The sequence below is a fragment of the Accipiter gentilis genome, chromosome 18 (assembly GCF_929443795.1).
Source record: "Accipiter gentilis chromosome 18, bAccGen1.1, whole genome shotgun sequence".
Lineage (NCBI taxonomy): Eukaryota > Metazoa > Chordata > Aves > Accipitriformes > Accipitridae > Astur > Astur gentilis.
In genome coordinates this window covers 27,471,252-27,489,965 of record NC_064897.1, presented here as the reverse complement: position 1 = coordinate 27,489,965, position 18,714 = coordinate 27,471,252, and the positions used below count along the sequence as shown (strand labels likewise).

The 18,714-nt window shown below is 40.3% G+C and overlaps 1 protein-coding gene across 25 annotated transcripts in view; it reads left to right on the top strand.

Annotated features, from left to right (window-relative positions):
* DMC1 (DNA meiotic recombinase 1) overlaps positions 1-17,454 on the top strand; it is a 31,935-nt gene extending 14,481 nt beyond the window's left edge. For 10 of the 25 annotated variants that reach the window (XM_049822453.1, XM_049822443.1, XM_049822448.1 and 7 more), the window contains 17 exons: positions 514-691; positions 1,716-1,828; positions 2,979-3,164; positions 4,476-4,583; positions 5,265-5,350; positions 5,989-6,033; positions 8,914-9,060; positions 9,361-9,443; positions 10,055-10,107; positions 11,004-11,045; positions 12,244-12,316; positions 12,941-13,032; positions 14,051-14,124; positions 14,222-14,336; positions 15,184-15,244; positions 15,791-15,907; positions 16,404-17,454. In XM_049822453.1, coding sequence (XP_049678410.1) covers positions 5,294-5,350; positions 5,989-6,033; positions 8,914-9,060; positions 9,361-9,443; positions 10,055-10,107; positions 11,004-11,045; positions 12,244-12,316; positions 12,941-13,032; positions 14,051-14,124; positions 14,222-14,336; positions 15,184-15,244; positions 15,791-15,907; positions 16,404-16,473 — 1,029 coding nt within the window. In that variant the 5' untranslated portion in view covers positions 514-691; positions 1,716-1,828; positions 2,979-3,164; positions 4,476-4,583; positions 5,265-5,293 and the 3' untranslated portion in view covers positions 16,474-17,454. Of the gene's footprint in view, positions 1-513; positions 692-1,715; positions 1,829-2,978; positions 3,165-4,475; positions 4,584-5,264; positions 5,351-5,988; positions 6,034-8,913; positions 9,061-9,360; positions 9,444-10,054; positions 10,108-11,003; positions 11,046-12,243; positions 12,317-12,940; positions 13,033-14,050; positions 14,125-14,221; positions 14,337-15,183; positions 15,569-15,790; positions 15,908-15,929; positions 16,037-16,403 lie in introns of those variants that run through there. The other 15 variants (XM_049822449.1, XM_049822445.1, XR_007508764.1 and 12 more) reach the window with 14 other exon arrangements.
* The last annotated feature ends 1,260 nt before the right edge of the window (positions 17,455-18,714 follow it).

Below are 18,714 nucleotides of genomic sequence, written 5' to 3'. Positions count from 1 at the left end.
CAAAAACCTCTGATAAAAGAAAATCCACAGACTACCCAGGCAAACAAACATCTGCCGAGTTTAGCTGACTCTGCTTTGAGCTAGATAATCTCTTGATGTCCCTTCTAGTCCTATTGTTCTCTATTACTAGTTGGCTTTTTTACCTTAGATAAAAAATTCCTTGTGCATTCTCAAAAGGGATTGCTTTTCTTACCTCCTTTGTCTTTTTGATAGACTCTGCATATGATATACTGATGCGTGTCTCCAGAAAGCCTCTGAGTTTAGGTCTTGCAAAGCTTAAAAGTGGCTTTGTTTATTCCAGTCTGCATTTTTTTTAATCATGTCATCCTTTGTTATAGATAAAGAATTACTTATTTCACAATCACCTATTAAAATGAACACACAAAAAATGAGGCTCATGGTGCTTGGACTGCTATCACTTACTGCATTTGTATAGTTGACATACCCATGCCTGAATTCTCTAGTCGGTGTTTTGATATCAGTAAGTTATCTTTGGCTGCTTTTCTTCTCCAGTTACATCCAACCTGTTGTGGTCCTGACTTGACCTGGCACCTCTTTAACACCAATGGGCATAGCCCTCTATCTCATTTCCTCCAGAGCTGCAATGCTGAACCATGGTCTGGACAGAACATCTTGATACACAGAAGGGAGATCTCTAATCCTATAACATATCCGTAATGATTAACTCAAGGTAAATTAGAGGTAGCAAAACCTGTGTCTTTTTAATGCAGGATCACTCTCAACAGTGTAGTATTGAATATTTTGTCAAGGCTTTGCCTAAGGATCTGAAGACTGGGACAGAGCCATCACTCAGTCTCACAGTACCATCTCAATTCTTTCCAGTAATTCCATTTTAACAATGGAGCCCTCTTGTTGCTCCAGTCTGAATGATGAAGCTTAGCTGGTCTGATATTTTGCCAGTCCTATCCTGAGACCCATTGTAAGCATACAGCTTTTGCAGTTCATCTTAGTTCTGACCAAAGAGAAGGAAAACATAGGCAAGGTTGTTTCCTTTATGTAAAACTTAAAGCCTACGCCAACATATTCAGAGTTTCAGGCATATTCACAAGATGGACATGACATTCAAAGAAGTGTACCAGAGGCACTGCAGATAAATGAGGGATTTGGACCAGAAGCGGCAGAAAGATAAGCAAGAATTCCTTAAGTACAAAAAATTTGTGTGGATTCATCCCACTGTGTTCTGATAACCTGAATTCAGTTCTGCTTTTCTTCTCGTTTGCTAGAGGTATAACCCACTAGTTAACAGGGGTTTTCAGAAGAGCTTTCAGGCATGGAGAAAGAGGAGCAAGCTGTGATGTGCGGAGTTAATTAGTACAAATTCCATGGGGCACATTAAAGCAGCATGGCCTTTCCCTGAGACTAAGGTGGAATCTGCCTGGGGCTTCCTCGCAGAAAGGTTTTTGGCAGATTTTGTTTTGGAAGCAGTAATGGTTAATTCTGATGTGACTAAGAGAGTAGCTAAAGTGAGCTATCAGTACAAGACTATCATGTTTTGTGGATTTGGGGTAATTTGGGGGATATAATAGCTAACATAACTTCCAAAGTGATGCTGGACTTTTACTCTATATTCCTTTGCTGTAGGAGACATAAAGTTTTTACCTTGTTAATACTTGGATTGCCTTTGAAATATTCAGTGTTCTTTCTTTCTCTCGCTTCCCCTCTCTACCCCCCCAATATGTATTTTCAACTTATAGGGGGGAAAAAAACCCAACCAAACAATTGCTGCTAGAGAAGAGAGAGCTGAAGTATATGAAGAAATTGCTGCATCTTTGCCCAGAAGCATTCTGCAATTCTGGGAAGATTTCAGGTGTGTCAGTTTTAGTCTGGGACCAACTGTAAGTGAAATGCATTCCTATGGAAACCAGAAGGCATAGTTCTTCCAAAACAATTCAGACATAAATGTACACTCATATCCCAGGCTGAATCTTCATCTGTTATATTCTGGAAGGCCAAATATTTGATTATTCTGTCCTGGTTAAGAACAGGCAAACTGCCAACTTGAAAGTTCAGAGAAGGCATTAGCTTGTATATTTGACTCTAGTCCATTTGATCCACATAAATCTGAATCAAAACCAGCCAATCAAAAAAAACCCCACATGATTTCCCTACTGCAACCATGGATTAAAATGTTTTGTGAGGATGAAAAAATCAGCTGTATATTTAGTATTCTTATGGTAATGGTTTGACTTGGTTCTTGTCTTGGCTGAACTGGTATAAGATCTCAAGTGAGAGGAAATACAGATGACAGTGGTGTATCTCATTGTGAGCACCTCTCCTGCAGCTGGAGGTGCACTGGTCAGCAGCAGAACCTGTAAGAGGGAAGGAGCAGACTCTGGGATGCCTTGACTCACTTGGCTGGTGTGTAATGTGATAGGGTATGGGGCGTTATTGCACAATGCCAGCTGGAAGCTGAACGAGCAGTTAATGATCACAGAACATTTTGAAGATGTAGAATGTAATCTATTGCCCAAAGCAGCACTTTGGGGTGGCAAATGATTTTCAGATTCTGTGCATTCATTGACCCCTCTGAGAGCTATTTTACGAACTAGAAGGATAATGGAGGGAAGGTTATTTACAGAGGCATTAGCTGCTGCAGAGCTGTTCAGCAGCACCAGAAGGATCGCTCTCTGCATGTGCATTCTGTTCCGGAATAAAACCATACTTTGTGAAGGAATTCATCTTTAAAGGGCTGTCTGCCTAAGTGCTCTTCTGGAGTAGCTCTTGTGGAATAATGCAGTTTTCAAAAGCAGTACCAGCCGGTGCCTCCATATAGACAGAGCCTTGGGCACCCAGAATTAGACTTTGGGTACTTAGAGAAATCACTTGATGTCTTGATTGGAGACCCTGCAAGCACTCCTGTAGTGTGCTGATGATGGTTAGGGGCTGTGGGTTTTGTTGTTTGGTTTCCTGACTTGGCCAGCATGACGACACCTGGGTGCACTCTTAACCTCCCACAGGCGGTGGGTGAGGAATTTTTCACAAGCACCTTGAAACAGGCTGAGATGCTGCTCCCATCCCTTCTGCCGTTTGAAACCCCCCACCCACCGGGGCAGTGACCCTGAGGGGCAGCCAGCAACTCCTGCTCACAGCAGTACACTGACATCTTCTTTATGTGCAGTCCTGTACTGACTCTGCTAACAAAGGTGAGCTAAAACAGCTGATTGCTTTCCAAATACTGTTTCCAAGAAGACCACAGAACTCTTGTAGAAGTGTTCATATCCTAAAAAGTACCTTTTCCATCCGTTTAAAATGGCAGATTGTCATGTGTATGACTCAGCCTCATTTTCTTGTCCTGTGACTTTAGGCAAGTCACTTCTTTTCCAGCTTTCTGACTGGTTTTGTCTATCCAATCTAAAAATGCCATGTGCCTTGTTTAGGAAGATGTGTGTGTGGCACCCTGAAAAAATAATGCTGAGCTGTGTTGAACTGAATGCCCTCCAAACCCAATGCTGCTCTGCGTTTTTAATTAAGCCTTTGCCAGCTGTAAAATAAGGGTAATATAATATTCCTTAGAGATGGCAAATACAGTCGTTGATAAATTTTAGAAGATAAAGTGATTGAAGGCAATAATTCAACTGTATTTCAGCGCGGGGGTGGGTGAGGAAAGGGACAGTCCTCATTCCTGTCAGGAGCCTACGCGCCTCCCTCACGGTGGTCTGGCTTCCAGCGCGAGTGAGCGGGCGGGCTGCTAACGGCCACCTCGTTTTGGCGGGAGGGCAGGTGTCCCCGCCCCGCCCCCCCCCTCCCCCGGCTCCGGCGGGAAAACCGCCGGGTCCGTTCCCTCAGGAGGAGGCGGGCGGGCTGGCACTGCAGCCCGGGCTGGTTTAGGGAGCTCCGAGCCTTACATGCTGGGGTACTGTAACCACTCGCTCACCCCCACTCCCGGAGATGCCCGGGGATGAGCTGTGGTTTAATTGTTGTTGTAATTTTGACGGGGAACTTTGGTGCTCCACGGGGGAGGGAAATTCTGCGATGCCTCAGCCTTTGGGAACAGAAATTTGCATCCCCTGAAAAGGCAGCTGGCAAGGAAAAGCCAAATAAATCTGTGTGTTGATATATAATGAATCATTTATTTTCCTCTGAGTTAATAGGCGTGGAATTCCACCATGGTGCCCCTCGGGGCAGGTCAGCTCGCCTCCTGCCCCTAACACAGGGCCCAAACTCTGGTCAAGTCAGCTGGGATGTTTCAGTCAGTTCAAAAACAGCTCATTAAACCCAGGGCTATGTGCTGGGGCCAGGTCCCTGTCACACCAACGGTCTTTATCTGTTGAAAGGTGTGCAGCATGCAGGTCTTGCTCATGTATCCTAATGAACAGCTGCCAGGGTGATATAACAGGAGGGTCAGGGCGCCTGAGGTGGCACAGAAGTGTTGTGTTTCCTCACAAAGGTCCTCGTTTCTTCATGGATTTGCTGTGTTGTTTCAGACTTTCACCCTTTTATCTGCTTCATTGCAGGCGGTGGCGACTGAAATCCTCTGGGTCTTTGGTGTGCCAACATACCAGCAACAGGAGGACCCTCCACTAAACAGGAGGATTTTGTTCATCCCTAAAGCTTTTAGTAGGGTGTGGTATAATTTCTTTGGTTTTTCCTCATACTGTGCAGGAAGGCACAGGTCTGGGTCTGCCTTGTTTTTCTGCTGTAAGATGATGCCAATTGCCTAAGGATGGGGAGTAGGAGAACGATCCCATGACCTGTTCAGCTGTGCTTGGAGTGCAGGATTATATGCATTTCAGGAGGATATCTTCAATGAAGAAGGGAATTGTAATACAGTTGTAATGCCTTTTGCATTACTTGTTTTTCTTCCTTCAGTATTTGAAGCTTAAGGGGTTTTTAAAATCTCTTCAAGTATTTTTTAATCAGTGTTTTACTGTAATTATTTTTCTGATTGATATTAGGCATGATGTGAAGGCATGATTTCTCATTCCGTGATTGTCAGGGTTCTGAAATAGAAATGAAATATATCCTGACACTATCAGAAACAACTGACTTTGTAGGAATATTTCCATTAAATACTAGCTAAAGTGACTCCATCATATTTTGACTCCAAAACGAAATGAGATCATTCTAAAATTATAATATTTTCTTTCTCACTTCTCCCAGCCTCTGTATACACAAGATTCTTGCAAGCAAGTTAGGCAGACCTTAAGTATCCATTTAGAAGCTGAAAAAAGCTATTTATTTGCAGATATTTATTTATTGCAGATATTTGCCACCCCAATACTATCTTTGTTTGCATTTCCCAGTAGTGATCAATACTGCCTGCTCTTTCACGATGAAGGCCATGGAGGATCAAGTAGTCCAGGAAGAACCAGGATACCAGGATGATGAGGTAAATTTATGGTTGATTGAAAAAAAATGTGAAGGTATTTTGATAGTGTTACAAAATCCATGGAGGGACAGGAGGTCCCCAAAGGCCATCAGGGAGTTCAATGCATTTAAAATCTTCTTCCAGTCTAATACCAAGAAAATCTCATTCTCTTAGTCTCTGTGCAGCCTTGCTCTTCAAGTACTCTTCATTAACCTTTCAAAAGCTATGCACAGTTTTTAATGGGATTATCATTATTATATTTTTATTATAATTATAATAATATTATAATATAATATTATTATATTTTACACTTCTATATTAACTGCAAGGGGACTATCAGTTAATTTTGTTTCCAAGGAATGGTCATTAGCCTAAAAGATTGAGGAACTGTGGCAGAAAAAATCATGATGATGATGATCTTAACACAAGTTTTGTTAGCACAGCACAGGATTGCTTACCTGTGAAGATATGTTTTATGAAGAAGGTGATAGAAAATGTGTAGGCCTTGTTGTCCCACTATGGCTTTGCTTATTTGGGTAGTCCAGCAAGTTATGTATTATTAGGGAAAATAATTTTTACAAATTTGAAACAGATGCATAGATAGATGTAATTACAAGAAAAGGCAAAATCTATTTTTATTGTTTTCTGCTTTTTTGTAGGAATCCTTTTTTCAGGATATTGACCTGCTGCAGAAGCATGGAATTGTAAGTATTAGCATTGACTTTACCACACAGAATGGCCTATGAAAAGCTATTGTAAGGTTATTTCCAAAAGCGTGTACACGTGGATACAAATAACTGAAATTCCTCCTCGCAATAAGTTCTAAATCAGTCTTGTGAAGACAAATTTTGCCTTTGGTGATAAGACAGGTTTTCAGAAACTCTCATTCCCATCAGATTCCTAAATAAAGTGCCAAGATATTCAAAGTATTTAGCACCCAACACTCTTGAAAAACCAACTACTTGCTAATTTATTTGAAAACTGTGTGATAGATTACTTCCTGTTCCTGCCAATCTTTGTAATTACTTCTGCATTTTTGGTGCCTGTGAAATTACACTGTGACAATCGTTGCTATACTATTTTCAGCGTGCTGGTGAAGGGGGTAGAGTGGGAGTAAGGAAAATATTAGTAGCTAGAGAAATAAGTGGTTAGTTTTCTTCATCAAATATGAATTCCTATAGTTGTTACCATCATTCTTAGCACATGAACATCACCTATTTATTTGAATTATTATTATTATATTTTTAGCCAGGAGGCTCATGGATTGGAACGCTATTGCATTCAGTGTTGTAGAAGCAGAACAAAACGTTGGGTTTGACTGAAGTTATGCAAGATTTAATCTAATATAAATGACTACTGACGGATACAGATGGGGAGGACACAGACAGCATTAGTCAGCACTATAGTTACTGGGCTCAGCATGTCAGCAGTGTAATTGTTGTCAGCTTTTTTTATTGGCAATTCATTGACGGTTTTAAAGAGAGTTCTGAAGCAGGATCATGAGGTTGGGAGCTCTAACTATGGGGCAACATAGGAAAAATACACAAATTCTTGTGTTAAAAAATTTAACAAGTTGACCAAAGAGGCTGACCTCATGAGCTGGAAGGGAGCTGTCCTAGCCTGTTAATATTAAATGAGGCATGGTATGCAGAGAATGATACTAAGGTGTGAAAGATCTTGAAAGTAAAGAATAATGACTTGCGCTGTTTTTCTGGCTTAATAAGGGTTTCCTGCTCGTTTTTTACTATTATTTTTTTATTTTTTCCTTCCTTCCAAGTGGTTATTCCCATACCCCAGGGGAAATTTTTGTTCTCAGCTGTGCCAGTTAAAATCTTTGTGTGAATATATGATGACCCATATCTGTTAAATTCATTTGCGTAAAGAAATAGTTTTTCTGGGTTTAGAATTTTTTTTCCTAGGGGTAGAGAGAGAAATATTTACTAGATCTGACAGTGTGGCCACAAAGAGAGTGAGATTAGCACAACCAAGGCTGTGGTTTGATGTTCAAAGTGTTTGGTAGGAATTAAGGTGCTGTGACCCTGCAGCCTTTGCTGAGTGTTTGTGCCCCTAGAGTTTTGTAGCCACCCTGTGAACTGGATTTGTGAATCAATTAGTCCAAAAATTGTCACAACAAAAAACATGGTTTAGTTTTTTTATTTGTAAATTCTCAGTCTGCTCCCTTTTCCACCTCAGAGGCACACAACTGGGACAGGGCTGCAACATAAGGCAGGGGATCAGGCCATGCAGCTGGTGTAAGTGGGCAGGCGTGTCAGTGCCTTAAGCCAGGAGTACCGCTCAATGCGTCATAGTGTTGAACTTTAGTCTAAGGAGGCGCAAATTCTAGGACCTTGGTTGGTACATAAACTGTTGGTGAAAGGTGTATCTGTGCAGGAGAGAACAAGAACTTCTATAACCAGGTCTACCACACAGAGACTTGTAATGCAGAACAGCCTTAAGTTTGATGTGAGCTGCTGAAGAAATGCAGAAGCAGGGTAATGCGTTGAAAGTTTCGGTCTAGAAAAATGATCTTTGCTGCAGCAGTCTGTTGTCTTGATATAAAAACACAGTAAAACAGCTCAATCCTTTTTATATTGCTGATTGCTATATTCTTTTGGGCGGAAGAGTCATTTTTATTCGTGACTGATTTTACCTCACCCATCCCTGTTAATGTAATAACCAAAAAACATCATAGGATGAGAAATAAGCTTCCAAATGAACATGACTAATTTCTTGCATAACCCCCCTCCCTTCTTATGTCCTATGCACCCACACATTCTAGATAAATAGATGATACATGCAGTTCATAGGGGGTTTTTTCAGAGAAAAATCTTGGCTGGAAATGGTAAATTGAAGTATTATCCCACATCTTTCACATAGTATGTTTTCTTTTGAGTAATCTGTTGCTTGCCTTTAAGTTTCCAGTGACGTCAGAATCATAAAACGAGGTGAGGGGAGACAAAACGTGTCAGTAGGGCGCTGGTTGCGGTCATGCTGTACACAATTTACAAAACACTTGAGTAGTTCATTCTAGCCCAGAGTGTCGGTCAGATCTAGAGGATACGTGTATTTTAAACTGGATGTACTGCAAACAGACAGAAACAGCACAGCGGTTAGAGTCAGCTTCCGACAATCCTTGCAAGTCAGCTCCCCATTATCCACAATCAGATTATCTGGTTTACAGATTATCTGGGCTAAGGGACCAAGGACAGATTGAGTGTTATAGGGTTTACTAGGTTGGGCTCCACACTATCTAAAATAATCCATACTGTTTCTTTACTACCAGCTTGGATCTAGGAAGACTGACACTAAACAGGGACAAGTAAATACAACTGGACCCAAGACACCTTTCTCTCAAAAGTGCCAGGATCTGGTCTCTGCACCATGATCCCTCACACCAATGTTACTCAAAATTTTCTGTTGTTGTTGTCACAAACTACCTAATAGAGAGTTTACTGTAAATCTGTTTCTTTTTTGGTGAAAATACACATGCATATGAATGTATAATAAAATATGTTTCAAAGGTTTACTTCACTTTCTAGTTGTTAACTGTCACGAATACTCACAGGAGGGAACTTTCTTCACAGAACGTAGCAGATATTAAAAAACTGAAGTCAGTTGGGATCTGCACAATCAAAGGAATCCAGATGACCACAAGACGGGCACTGTGCAATGTAAAAGGGCTTTCAGAGGCCAAAGTGGACAAGATTAAAGAAGCCGCAAACAAGCTTATTGTAAGCCAGTCACTTTCCTGATAGTTTAAACTTATGCTCGCCTCTCCAAAATGCTGTGCAACTTTTAACGGATTTTTTTTCACCACATCATCAAGATAATTTTGAAAATTACTCTGCTTGTTACGCTAAAGGGATAATACTTTATACTCTACAACTAGCAGACAAGTGCTGTGGTGCTTTTCATACCCTATCTGTCTAAAGGAGGCTAGGGTGGAGAGAAGATATTTATGTGGGATATTGCACTTTACCTTCAGGTTAAAGCTAAAATAAACCTCTCATGTTCTCTTTGGTCTTCCTTAGGAACCAGGCTTCCTGACCGCCTTTGAGTACAGTGAGAAACGGAAGATGGTATTTCATATTACTACTGGCAGCCAGGAATTTGAGTAAGCTTCTCTCTACTTAAATCCTTCCTTAGTCCAAATCATTCCAATAATCACATTTATTGTTTTTAATCAGACACAAAAATATAAAGGATAAATATTCAGCTAGGACACAGGTTACCTTGCATTTGGAGCTAGTGCTGGCTCAAAGATGCCTGCACCAGTAAGCAACAAAACCAGCTCCTTTTCTGAGGGGAAACTGGACTTTGTACAGTCATTGTAAATAAACAGAGTTTGCATCCAGAAATCCTGAATGTGTCATCATTTTTTTCACCTAGTCAAAACAACCTAGAGGTCTCGGGTCAAAATGAAAAGTCTTCAAGACTTATATCCTTTGAGATATTTTTTATGGAATGTTACCTTTTCAAAGGTATTTTCTCTCTTCTTTCTCTCCAGTAATAATTTCTGTAGATCTTTCTTTTGCACACAGGAAGGGAGGTTAATACAGAGTTAATTCTTTATGAATCAGTGATCATTTAGTGCCCTGCACTTAATGCATCAAGTGAGGGGCTTTAGGGGAGAAATAACTTTTCTTAAAGTAGCAAAAATTTCTCTTTTTTACTTTCCTCTTGTGATTTTGTGGGTTTAACTACATTGTAATCCTCTCTCTCCAGTAAACTTCTGGGTGGTGGGATTGAAAGCATGGCAATCACTGAGGCCTTTGGAGGTGAGAAAACCATGTTAAATGAGTATTACTGAACAAAGAATGCAACTTAGATTTTTAAATCAAGCTGGATTACTTCTATCAAACTTATCACATTGAAGTCATAAAGATGAGTACCTGCATGAGGGTAAGAAGAAAGAATCCTCTTCTCTTCGTGTTTTCCCATTTTTCCTCTTCACTTGCTTGCAGACTAAGTTTGACCTGAGTAATCTTTAGACTTGGGGCATGCTGATTCAGTACAACATAGCGTTATTAATACTATTAGTAATGTGTCATATAGGAAAGAGATATCCCTGATGCAATCTCTGTTCATTTCCAGTAACAAAACTGCCAGAAAAGGTATTTTAGAGTACCTTGCATTTCATATAATATTTTGAAATTACAATTAAGCTACTATTATAGTAAAATTGATCAGTTGGTGGTTAACACTTCAACAACAATAACAGTTCATAAAACACAGTACTCTTCCCTTTAGAAAAGATAAACTGGAGACTAACATGATTTGATATAGTGAGATTAATAAACTCATAAGCTTCTCCTTGATAATTTTACTGAAAATGAAACTGGGCCAGGTCAGTGGCATCAACCACTTCTTTCTCCCTCCCCCTCAGTTAACATTTTTCCACAGGTGCCACATTGTTTTAACTTCCACACAGAAAAGAATAAATGATCTTAGCAGTTAAGCATGATCAAAATAATGCATTTCAGATTTTTGGTTTTCATGTAACATATTTCTACTGCACAGAATATGATTTATAAATTGGGGTTAAATTATTTTAAAAGGTAGAGATTGAGGTGAATTTTGTAAGTAAGAGTGTTTCTAACTGCAGTAACTCCTGAATCTGGCAAACTCGGAAAAAGACACCCTGACCTTTTTTTTAAATCTTCTTATTTAACAGAGTTCCGGACAGGCAAAACCCAGCTATCTCACACCCTTTGTGGTAGGTGTAATACCTTAAAAGAGAGAGCCCTATTCTTCTCAGTAAAACCATTCTTTACAACTATATCAGAATTAAACACATGGAGACAAGTCAGAATCTTTTATCTTTAGAAATACAGTGAAACAGACCTTGGTGACTCTTACCTCCATTAATTGTGTTTGAGTAGAGAACTCATATAAATGATCACTTTTAATACTGCTCACATCAATGTAAGTTTTGCCATAAGGAGAGAGAAGCTAATAGACTGTCTTAGAGAAACCAGTGAAACACACCATCTGGAAAAGCAGAGTACAAATATGGGTTACAGGTAGACAGGGGCATTGCTCAGAAAAGGGCAAAGGCAAGATTATTTCTCAGCAACTCTCTTAATTTCCTGGTTTCAAGAGGTTTTGCTGAATATGACATTCTGAAGAGCACTGAAAGGATACTACTGGCTGACAGTAACTGGATGAACAAAGACTTTGGCAGTCACCGTATTCGGGTGGTGCCAAATACAGCAGGACTCTAATTTCCCAGCAATCTCTATCAATGTGTAAATAGTAACTAATACAACTATTAATGCTGCTGGAATACAGTTACCAGACACGAGGTAGGCAAACATTCCCTTAAATGAACCCTACATAATAAAGGAAATTATGGTACCTTCTGGAAAAATAAGCCTCTTCTGCTTAGTACAGTCTAATGGTCAGCAGAGTCATACCCTTTTGCATGAATGATTACAACTGAGTATTTTAGCTTATTCACTCCAAAGGGACTAAACCCACAATCAGTAACTATTTGCATATCAGGAAAAACTAATAGCCAAAGAATTTTTTGTCATGAGTTACAGCTGGAAAAAAAACCCCTACTAAATCAATACCATTAATTTGGGGAGAGGATTAAGAGGATGCTTTGTGCCTAAGAACTTCTTAATAGTATCCTTACCTATTTTCAATATAAAATATACAGATTTAGTGATGGTACTGAGTAAAACACAATTTTGACACCATTAATTAAGTAACATCTGATCTCCAGTTGGGAAAAGTGGCTTGAGTTTCTTCTCAAGATGGCAGTAAGACTTAAGATACTCCCGATTTCCACATTGATTAAAACAGGTTGTTGTTCTTTGTGATATGGATAAGCAGTCATATTTCACTAAAAAATAATAATAGAGAGAGCATTTTGCTTTTTCATTTTGATCTTCTATGATTCACTGTAGTAACAGCTCAGCTTCCAGGACCGAATGGCTACACAGGTGGAAAGATTATCTTCATTGACACTGAAAACACTTTGTATCTTTTGGACTGTTGAAAGCTACTGGTACCCTGCACTGGAAAGGCAGTTCATTTTGTTACAAGCAAGTAGAAGGCTCTTCCTACATGTAAAATATTATGACTGACACAGAAAGCCTGGAGAGCACAATGTGTAGTGGCCCCCAGAGCAGTGACTTTTTTTTCTGTCATTTGATGTAATCCAACCTGGTAAAATTAAGAGTTAGGATACAGATTTTATTTTAACTGTTTTTTTGAGATCTAATATGTCTCCAACAGATGACAAAAGCTTTTCTATTTGCTTCAAGAGAAATTCATCTAAGTACTAAACACTATTTTTAACACTTCATATCTGTGGTAGACTGTGTATAAATAGGTTTTGCTCATGGCTAAATTCCTTGAGCACAGATATCCATATATCAACCCCCCAGCCCCACCTCAAACCCTGAACACAAAACAATTATCGTGAGCCCTAAACTGTCTTTAGCATATGTGGGACAGAGTGAAGAGAAAAAGTCAGTTTTCTCTAGGATCAAAATAAATATTATTCTATTTTTCCCCCCATAGTTCTATTTGGAATGGAGTTTTATTATTTTCAGAGCATAGTTTGTACAAATGGAAATCCTTAACTTTGACTGATGTCAGCCGACCAGACCGTCTTCGTGACATTGCTGATCGCTTCAATGTTGACCACGATGCAGTACTTGACAACGTGCTGTACGCACGTGCATATACTAGTAAGACCATCACTGCAACTAGCATGATATCTATGTTTTTTCTCCAAGGCTCCCATCTTAATAGTTTGCAGTTTATTAACTGAGATGGCCCACTTTATGAGGATCATAAAGAAAGTTTTGCTGCTAACAAAAGAAGTTGTAAGCTTGCTTCCGTTTTCTGTTTCTGGTGTTGTACACTGAGCAGACTTGCTCAGTGTAAGTATTCCAGCTCAGCTGCACTACATAAAGTTTTGCAGTTTGCCACAACATTAAGTGAACTCTGCCATGTATATGACGAGGGTCAGCATAGCATCTTAGTAAAGAGAAGCACCAATTAATGTAACCACGATTGCCTGAATGCAAATTAATTCTATAAATGCTGTTGAGAAATTCTCTATGATCTTGTGAATGGAACTTTATAGGGACAGCTCCAACATGCTCTGTCACAAGAGGTTGCATTAAAACTTCAAGGATGTTTTAAATGAGACTTTTACTTTGAGAGTACAATACGAACATGGATAATATGACTAATACCATTTCCATGTGTCATTTAATTCAACATTGAATTCAGACGTTTATATTGCTTTTCAGTTCTTAAAAAAGTTGTCTTCATGCATTTATTATTATTGTCATTATTATTATTATCATTATTAGTTTCTTTCTTTCTGTCCTATTAAACTGTCTTTGTCTCAACCCATGAGTTTTACTTTTTCCCTGATTCTGTCCCCCATCCCACTGGGTGGGGGGCAGTGAGTGAGCAGCTGTGTGGTGCTTAGCTGCTGGCTGGGGTTAAACCATGACAGTTGTGAAGTTTTTCACAGTTTTGTTAGCTGGGAAAGTGGAAATGGGAACCTGCGGAGGCACAGGCACTGTCGGGTATTGTTACAGGTAGCTTGTTACTGGGCACTGGATTTAAAACTGCTGGCAGTGAAAATATAAGCAGTGTGGATGTTTAAAGTGGATTTTAAAATTCAGGCTTTTTGTTTCTTCAGAGCTCTTTCTGGTCCTAATTTCACTTGGCAACTGTACTTCCCACCAGGTGAACATCAGATGGAATTGCTTGACTATGTAGCAGCCAAATTCCATGAAGAAGCTGGTATCTTCAAGCTATTGGTACAAGAGTAATTTTTTTTGTATGCTTACTGCTTTCAGAACAAGTTTTCCTATTTTCTTTCACTATATTTACTTATCTAGCATAATTACAATGCAGATCATTGACTCCATAATGGCACTTTTCCGTGTGGATTTCAGTGGTCGTGGAGAGTTGGCTGAACGACAACAGAAACTTGCTCAGATGCTGTCAAGGCTCCAAAAAATATCAGAAGGTAAGGGAAACATTGCAAAATTTGGAAAACATGGACTGGAGTTCCTGAAACAGTAGCTGTTGGTAGTGCAACCACCTCATAGTCCGAGTGTATTATCAATCAGGCATTGGCTCAGGAATCTTTCCTCACTTTACACCTCTGTCAGTTACCAAAAAGATCAAACTGATAATATGTTATTTCAAGATGACAGATTAAGGAACCTTTAGAACTATTTAACATTTAGAGTTTTCCTAGAAATACTGTTGAGAGAAGTCTAAATGTGAGAACAGGTTGTAGAACTGAACAAATATCCAATAAGAGAAATTGTCCTTCCCAAATTTTGACAGCCTCAATACACAAGAAACATGAATAAAAAAAGGATGGAGGCACAGAGATATAAAAAGCTGTGCCGATTGCCACATTCCCAGTACTTTGTGATGCTCTGAGGGATGAGGAAGGACGAAAAGGGTTCCTCCTCTTTAGAATGTTGCAGAAACGTTGATGAGGAATGAGTAAATGTTTTTTCATGCAGTAAATTGAGGGGCGGGGGGGGGAAGGCAAACAGACAAAGGGAGGGAGAGGGGGCTGAGGGCAGAGAGCCAACAGAGAAGATGGGAACCGAGAAAGACTTGTTCAGTGGAGTTCTGAAAAGTGGTCATTTTTGGTGTATTACAGCTGAAGTCAAACAGGAGCAAATTTAGGTTGTCTCCTGATTAACTCCAGCCATCAGACATAAAGAGTATTTCCTTCTCTTTCATTTGAGATTTGAAGTGCTTCAGCAGCAGCCTTGCTTTTACCATGGATGGGAGAAGATTTTGGAATTCTAACTGGATATAGTCCACCCTCTTTGCATTGTTTTCTATTGCAGAATATAATGTGGCTGTGTTTGTGACCAACCAGATGACTGCTGATCCAGGAGCAACTATGACGTAAGATGCTTTTTCTCTCTCCTTTTTAAAAAATTTCTTCTCTTTTTTATTACATATGTAGCAGAGATGAGAACTGAGATTGTATGGAGCAACACACACCGAAATGAAGGTTCAGACTGGTCATTGGTCCTTCTGGTATGATGAATCATTCATGGGTGACACCTATAGCTTTTCCTCAGTTTTTGTAATGAGGTTTTTTATGTTTATCTGCTGCCTGGCATGATGGCTTCTTTCACTTGTGACTTGAATGAAGAGGACAAGCCATAAAAAGTATTGAAAAAGCACCCTATTTTCTTTTGGAGCAGCTTATATATGACGTTTAAGGTGCGTATTTCTTGAGCCTCTTGAATTTAATGAGAGGAAAATTACGCCAGCATTGAACACTTGAACATTCTACTTGAGGCAAGTGTGTTCAAAGTCCTTTTTTGATATATTTACCTGTGTATTACTCGTTACTGAGCTCAATATGCCTCGTCTGACAATTAATCACAGTATTAACCTCTCGAATTTGCACAGTGAATCATCACAACTTTCTTGCTAATTTAGCTTTCAGGCGGACCCAAAAAAGCCCATTGGGGGCCACATCCTTGCTCATGCTTCGACTACCAGGATTAGTTTGAGGAAAGGGAGAGGGGAGCTGCGTATTGCAAAGATATATGACAGGTAAATCACCTTTCCTTCACAGGAAGGAAGCTGAGTTAGGAGCAGTTGTAAGGTGATGGAGTTCATGGTACTGAAACTTAATAGCTTGACGGCCAATTCATGGTTTCAAACTAGCCACGTTTCTGGATGGTAAGTTGAGGGGAAATCCAAAAGGACAAACTAATGAACAGACTGAAAGTTGTCTTGCATATAGTATGCATTAAATTACATAATCTTTCCTCATAAATCCTACTAGATGCCTATCTCTTAAAGATGACCATCAAATAGTTTGGTAAGACTGATGGTCCCTTGGCAGGAAAATTCCAGAGCTGTTAAATTACTAAGTTTTTCTGACACAATTAGTACCACTTTACCTGGTAACCTGTGGCAGACGCAAGTCATTAAAAATGTATTTTAAGTATTCCAGGTTGCTTACACTTACAACATTTTGGGGGCTGTTTCACAACTGCATGCAACATTGGGAAATCCACAAGTTTCTTGTTTCTTTTTTTTGCAGCCCTGAGATGCCTGAAAACGAAGCCACATTTGCAATAACTGCTGGAGGGATTGGGGATGCCAAAGAATAGGCAGAAAACCTATGTAAATGTACAGCTGAAAACCACCTGGGCAGCTGGGATGAAGATTTGTGCAAGGTCACTGACTGCCTGGCTGCATTTTTATCTTTTGGGAACCATTTGAGATATTTTGGGAGAACATTGGGATGAACTCTGTACAGTTCAGTTTTATTGATCTGAGTAGAATTTGGTTCATTTAGGGTCTTTATTTTTCAGTTGGACTTTCAGCAGAAAAAGATTTAAGAAATAAGCTTGTGAATTGTTCAAAGAATCCTTTTCCCATATTTTGTGAAAATCAAAGCTGTCCTTTCACATGAGATTAATAGTCTTTTTAGTTTCTTTCAAAGAGAGTGTCTATGTGGTAGAATTTAACTGCGAAAGGAAACAGAACTGGAATAAACTCAGTTATAAAATTGACATAAATAGATGGAAAAGACAGTGGCAGGAGCAACAGCCCAAGAGCTTGATGGACTGTCATGTACTGTAGAGAAAGAAGTTACTTTAAAAATACATTTTTAGGCATTTTTATCTTGACTAGATAATTTTTGTATTTTTATTTAGCATTTTCTGCTTTTTGGGGAGAAGGTTTTAAAACTGTTCTTATTAAAGTTAAAAATAAAGATTATGAATTAGAACAGCACTCTGCTTATATTTGGGTGCTTCAAATCAAACCCTGCTCTCAATAGTCTCACTGATCTTCCATGAGAGAAATAACCCAGATGCAACCCAACATTTTAAAACCTTTCATCTCTAAAGAAACAAACTTTATATAATTGCCTTGTCAGTCTCCTAATATAAGTAAGAAAATTAAAGATTATTATTAAATAATATTATCAAAAAGCAGAAGAAAACAAAACCAGTGGCTAGATAGGGCAGAGAGGCTGGCACTGGTACTTACGCCGAGGTAAAAGCATTTCTGACTTGGCTTGCTGAGGGAGCGTGCTGTCTGGCCAGCCAGCACAGGCATAGATCCGAACTAGCCAGAGATGTTTGTCATGGGGGGGGGGGAGCAAAAGAAGAAGCTGGGAGTAAAGAGAGAAATGGGGGGATCGGGGGACAAAATACCAATTCAGTTTGCGTTACTTCCAAGGCTCGTGGAATTGCTTGTTTTAAAATAAACCAAACAATTTATATCTTAGACACTTCAAGGGAAGGCCTTACTTTGTCCTCTTGTATAAAAATACTAATTAGAATGGGTCTAACCGTGGTTAGATTTTTTCATTTAGCTTAACTAATGCATGTAAGACAACCTGAAGTAAAAAGGCAGCGATGACCAGAATCATCCAAGAAAAGGCTGACACTGTGGCGGCCAGGGTTTACCTTGTGACAGAGCTAGAGAGTTTGCCGCCTTTGAGTGGTTTCTTAACAGATCTTTGGTATTTTTCCTGAGGTAAAGCACTGCTTTTCACAGTGGAGAGAAGTCTAGAGAGACAAAGGCTGATTTTCGATCATCTGACAGCCCAGAAAGCACTGCCGGTGGCACAGCTGCGGTTTGGGTTAGACACATCACCCACCAGACACTGCTTCTTGTGCTGGACGGACCGACTGCCTACTTGGTGGTAGCTGATAGCACAAAAGAACTTACGCTCTGTGCCACGTAACTGCCTCATGGCTTATTTTATTTTATAGCTAGGAGTTTCGGGTTGATTTGGGGAGTCAAAACGCTAGCAGGCCATAAACATGGTGTCTATGCTGTGCCCAGCGTCCTTCCAGTACGTTCCGTAGATCGCACGAAATAACGCCACAGTGGGCGAAGGGGTGAATTCTTTTACTTTCTGGAGAAGTTGCCATGAACCTCCTGCAGATGCAGAGTGGGGTGCGTGACCAGGGGTTACCGGCACGACCCATTTTGGGGCCTGTTGTGCCATTTTCTCCTGGTCTTCTGGCACCGAGGCGAAAGCAAACATCATGGCTGCTGTTACTCCTGCTCCTGCCCCAGCGCCCTAGTAATCTGCCAGGGGGTAGGGAAAAAAAGGAGGAAAAACGCCATCCCGCCGGACCCGTGCGGCCTCGCCACGGAGGCCCGACGGGCCGCCCCCCACCCCGGCCCGGGCCGGGTTCCCCCCCGCCGCCCCGCGCTCCCGTTATTGTCTCCTCGGCCCCGCTGCCAGCCTCCACGGAGCCAGCGGGCGCGTAGGCGAAAGGCCGTATTCTCCAAACCCGACTACGTAATCCTCCTACCCTCCGCCAACCCTGCCTGCACAACCCGCGGAAAAATTTTACGCAAAACGCACGGGCTCTTCCTGCCCTACG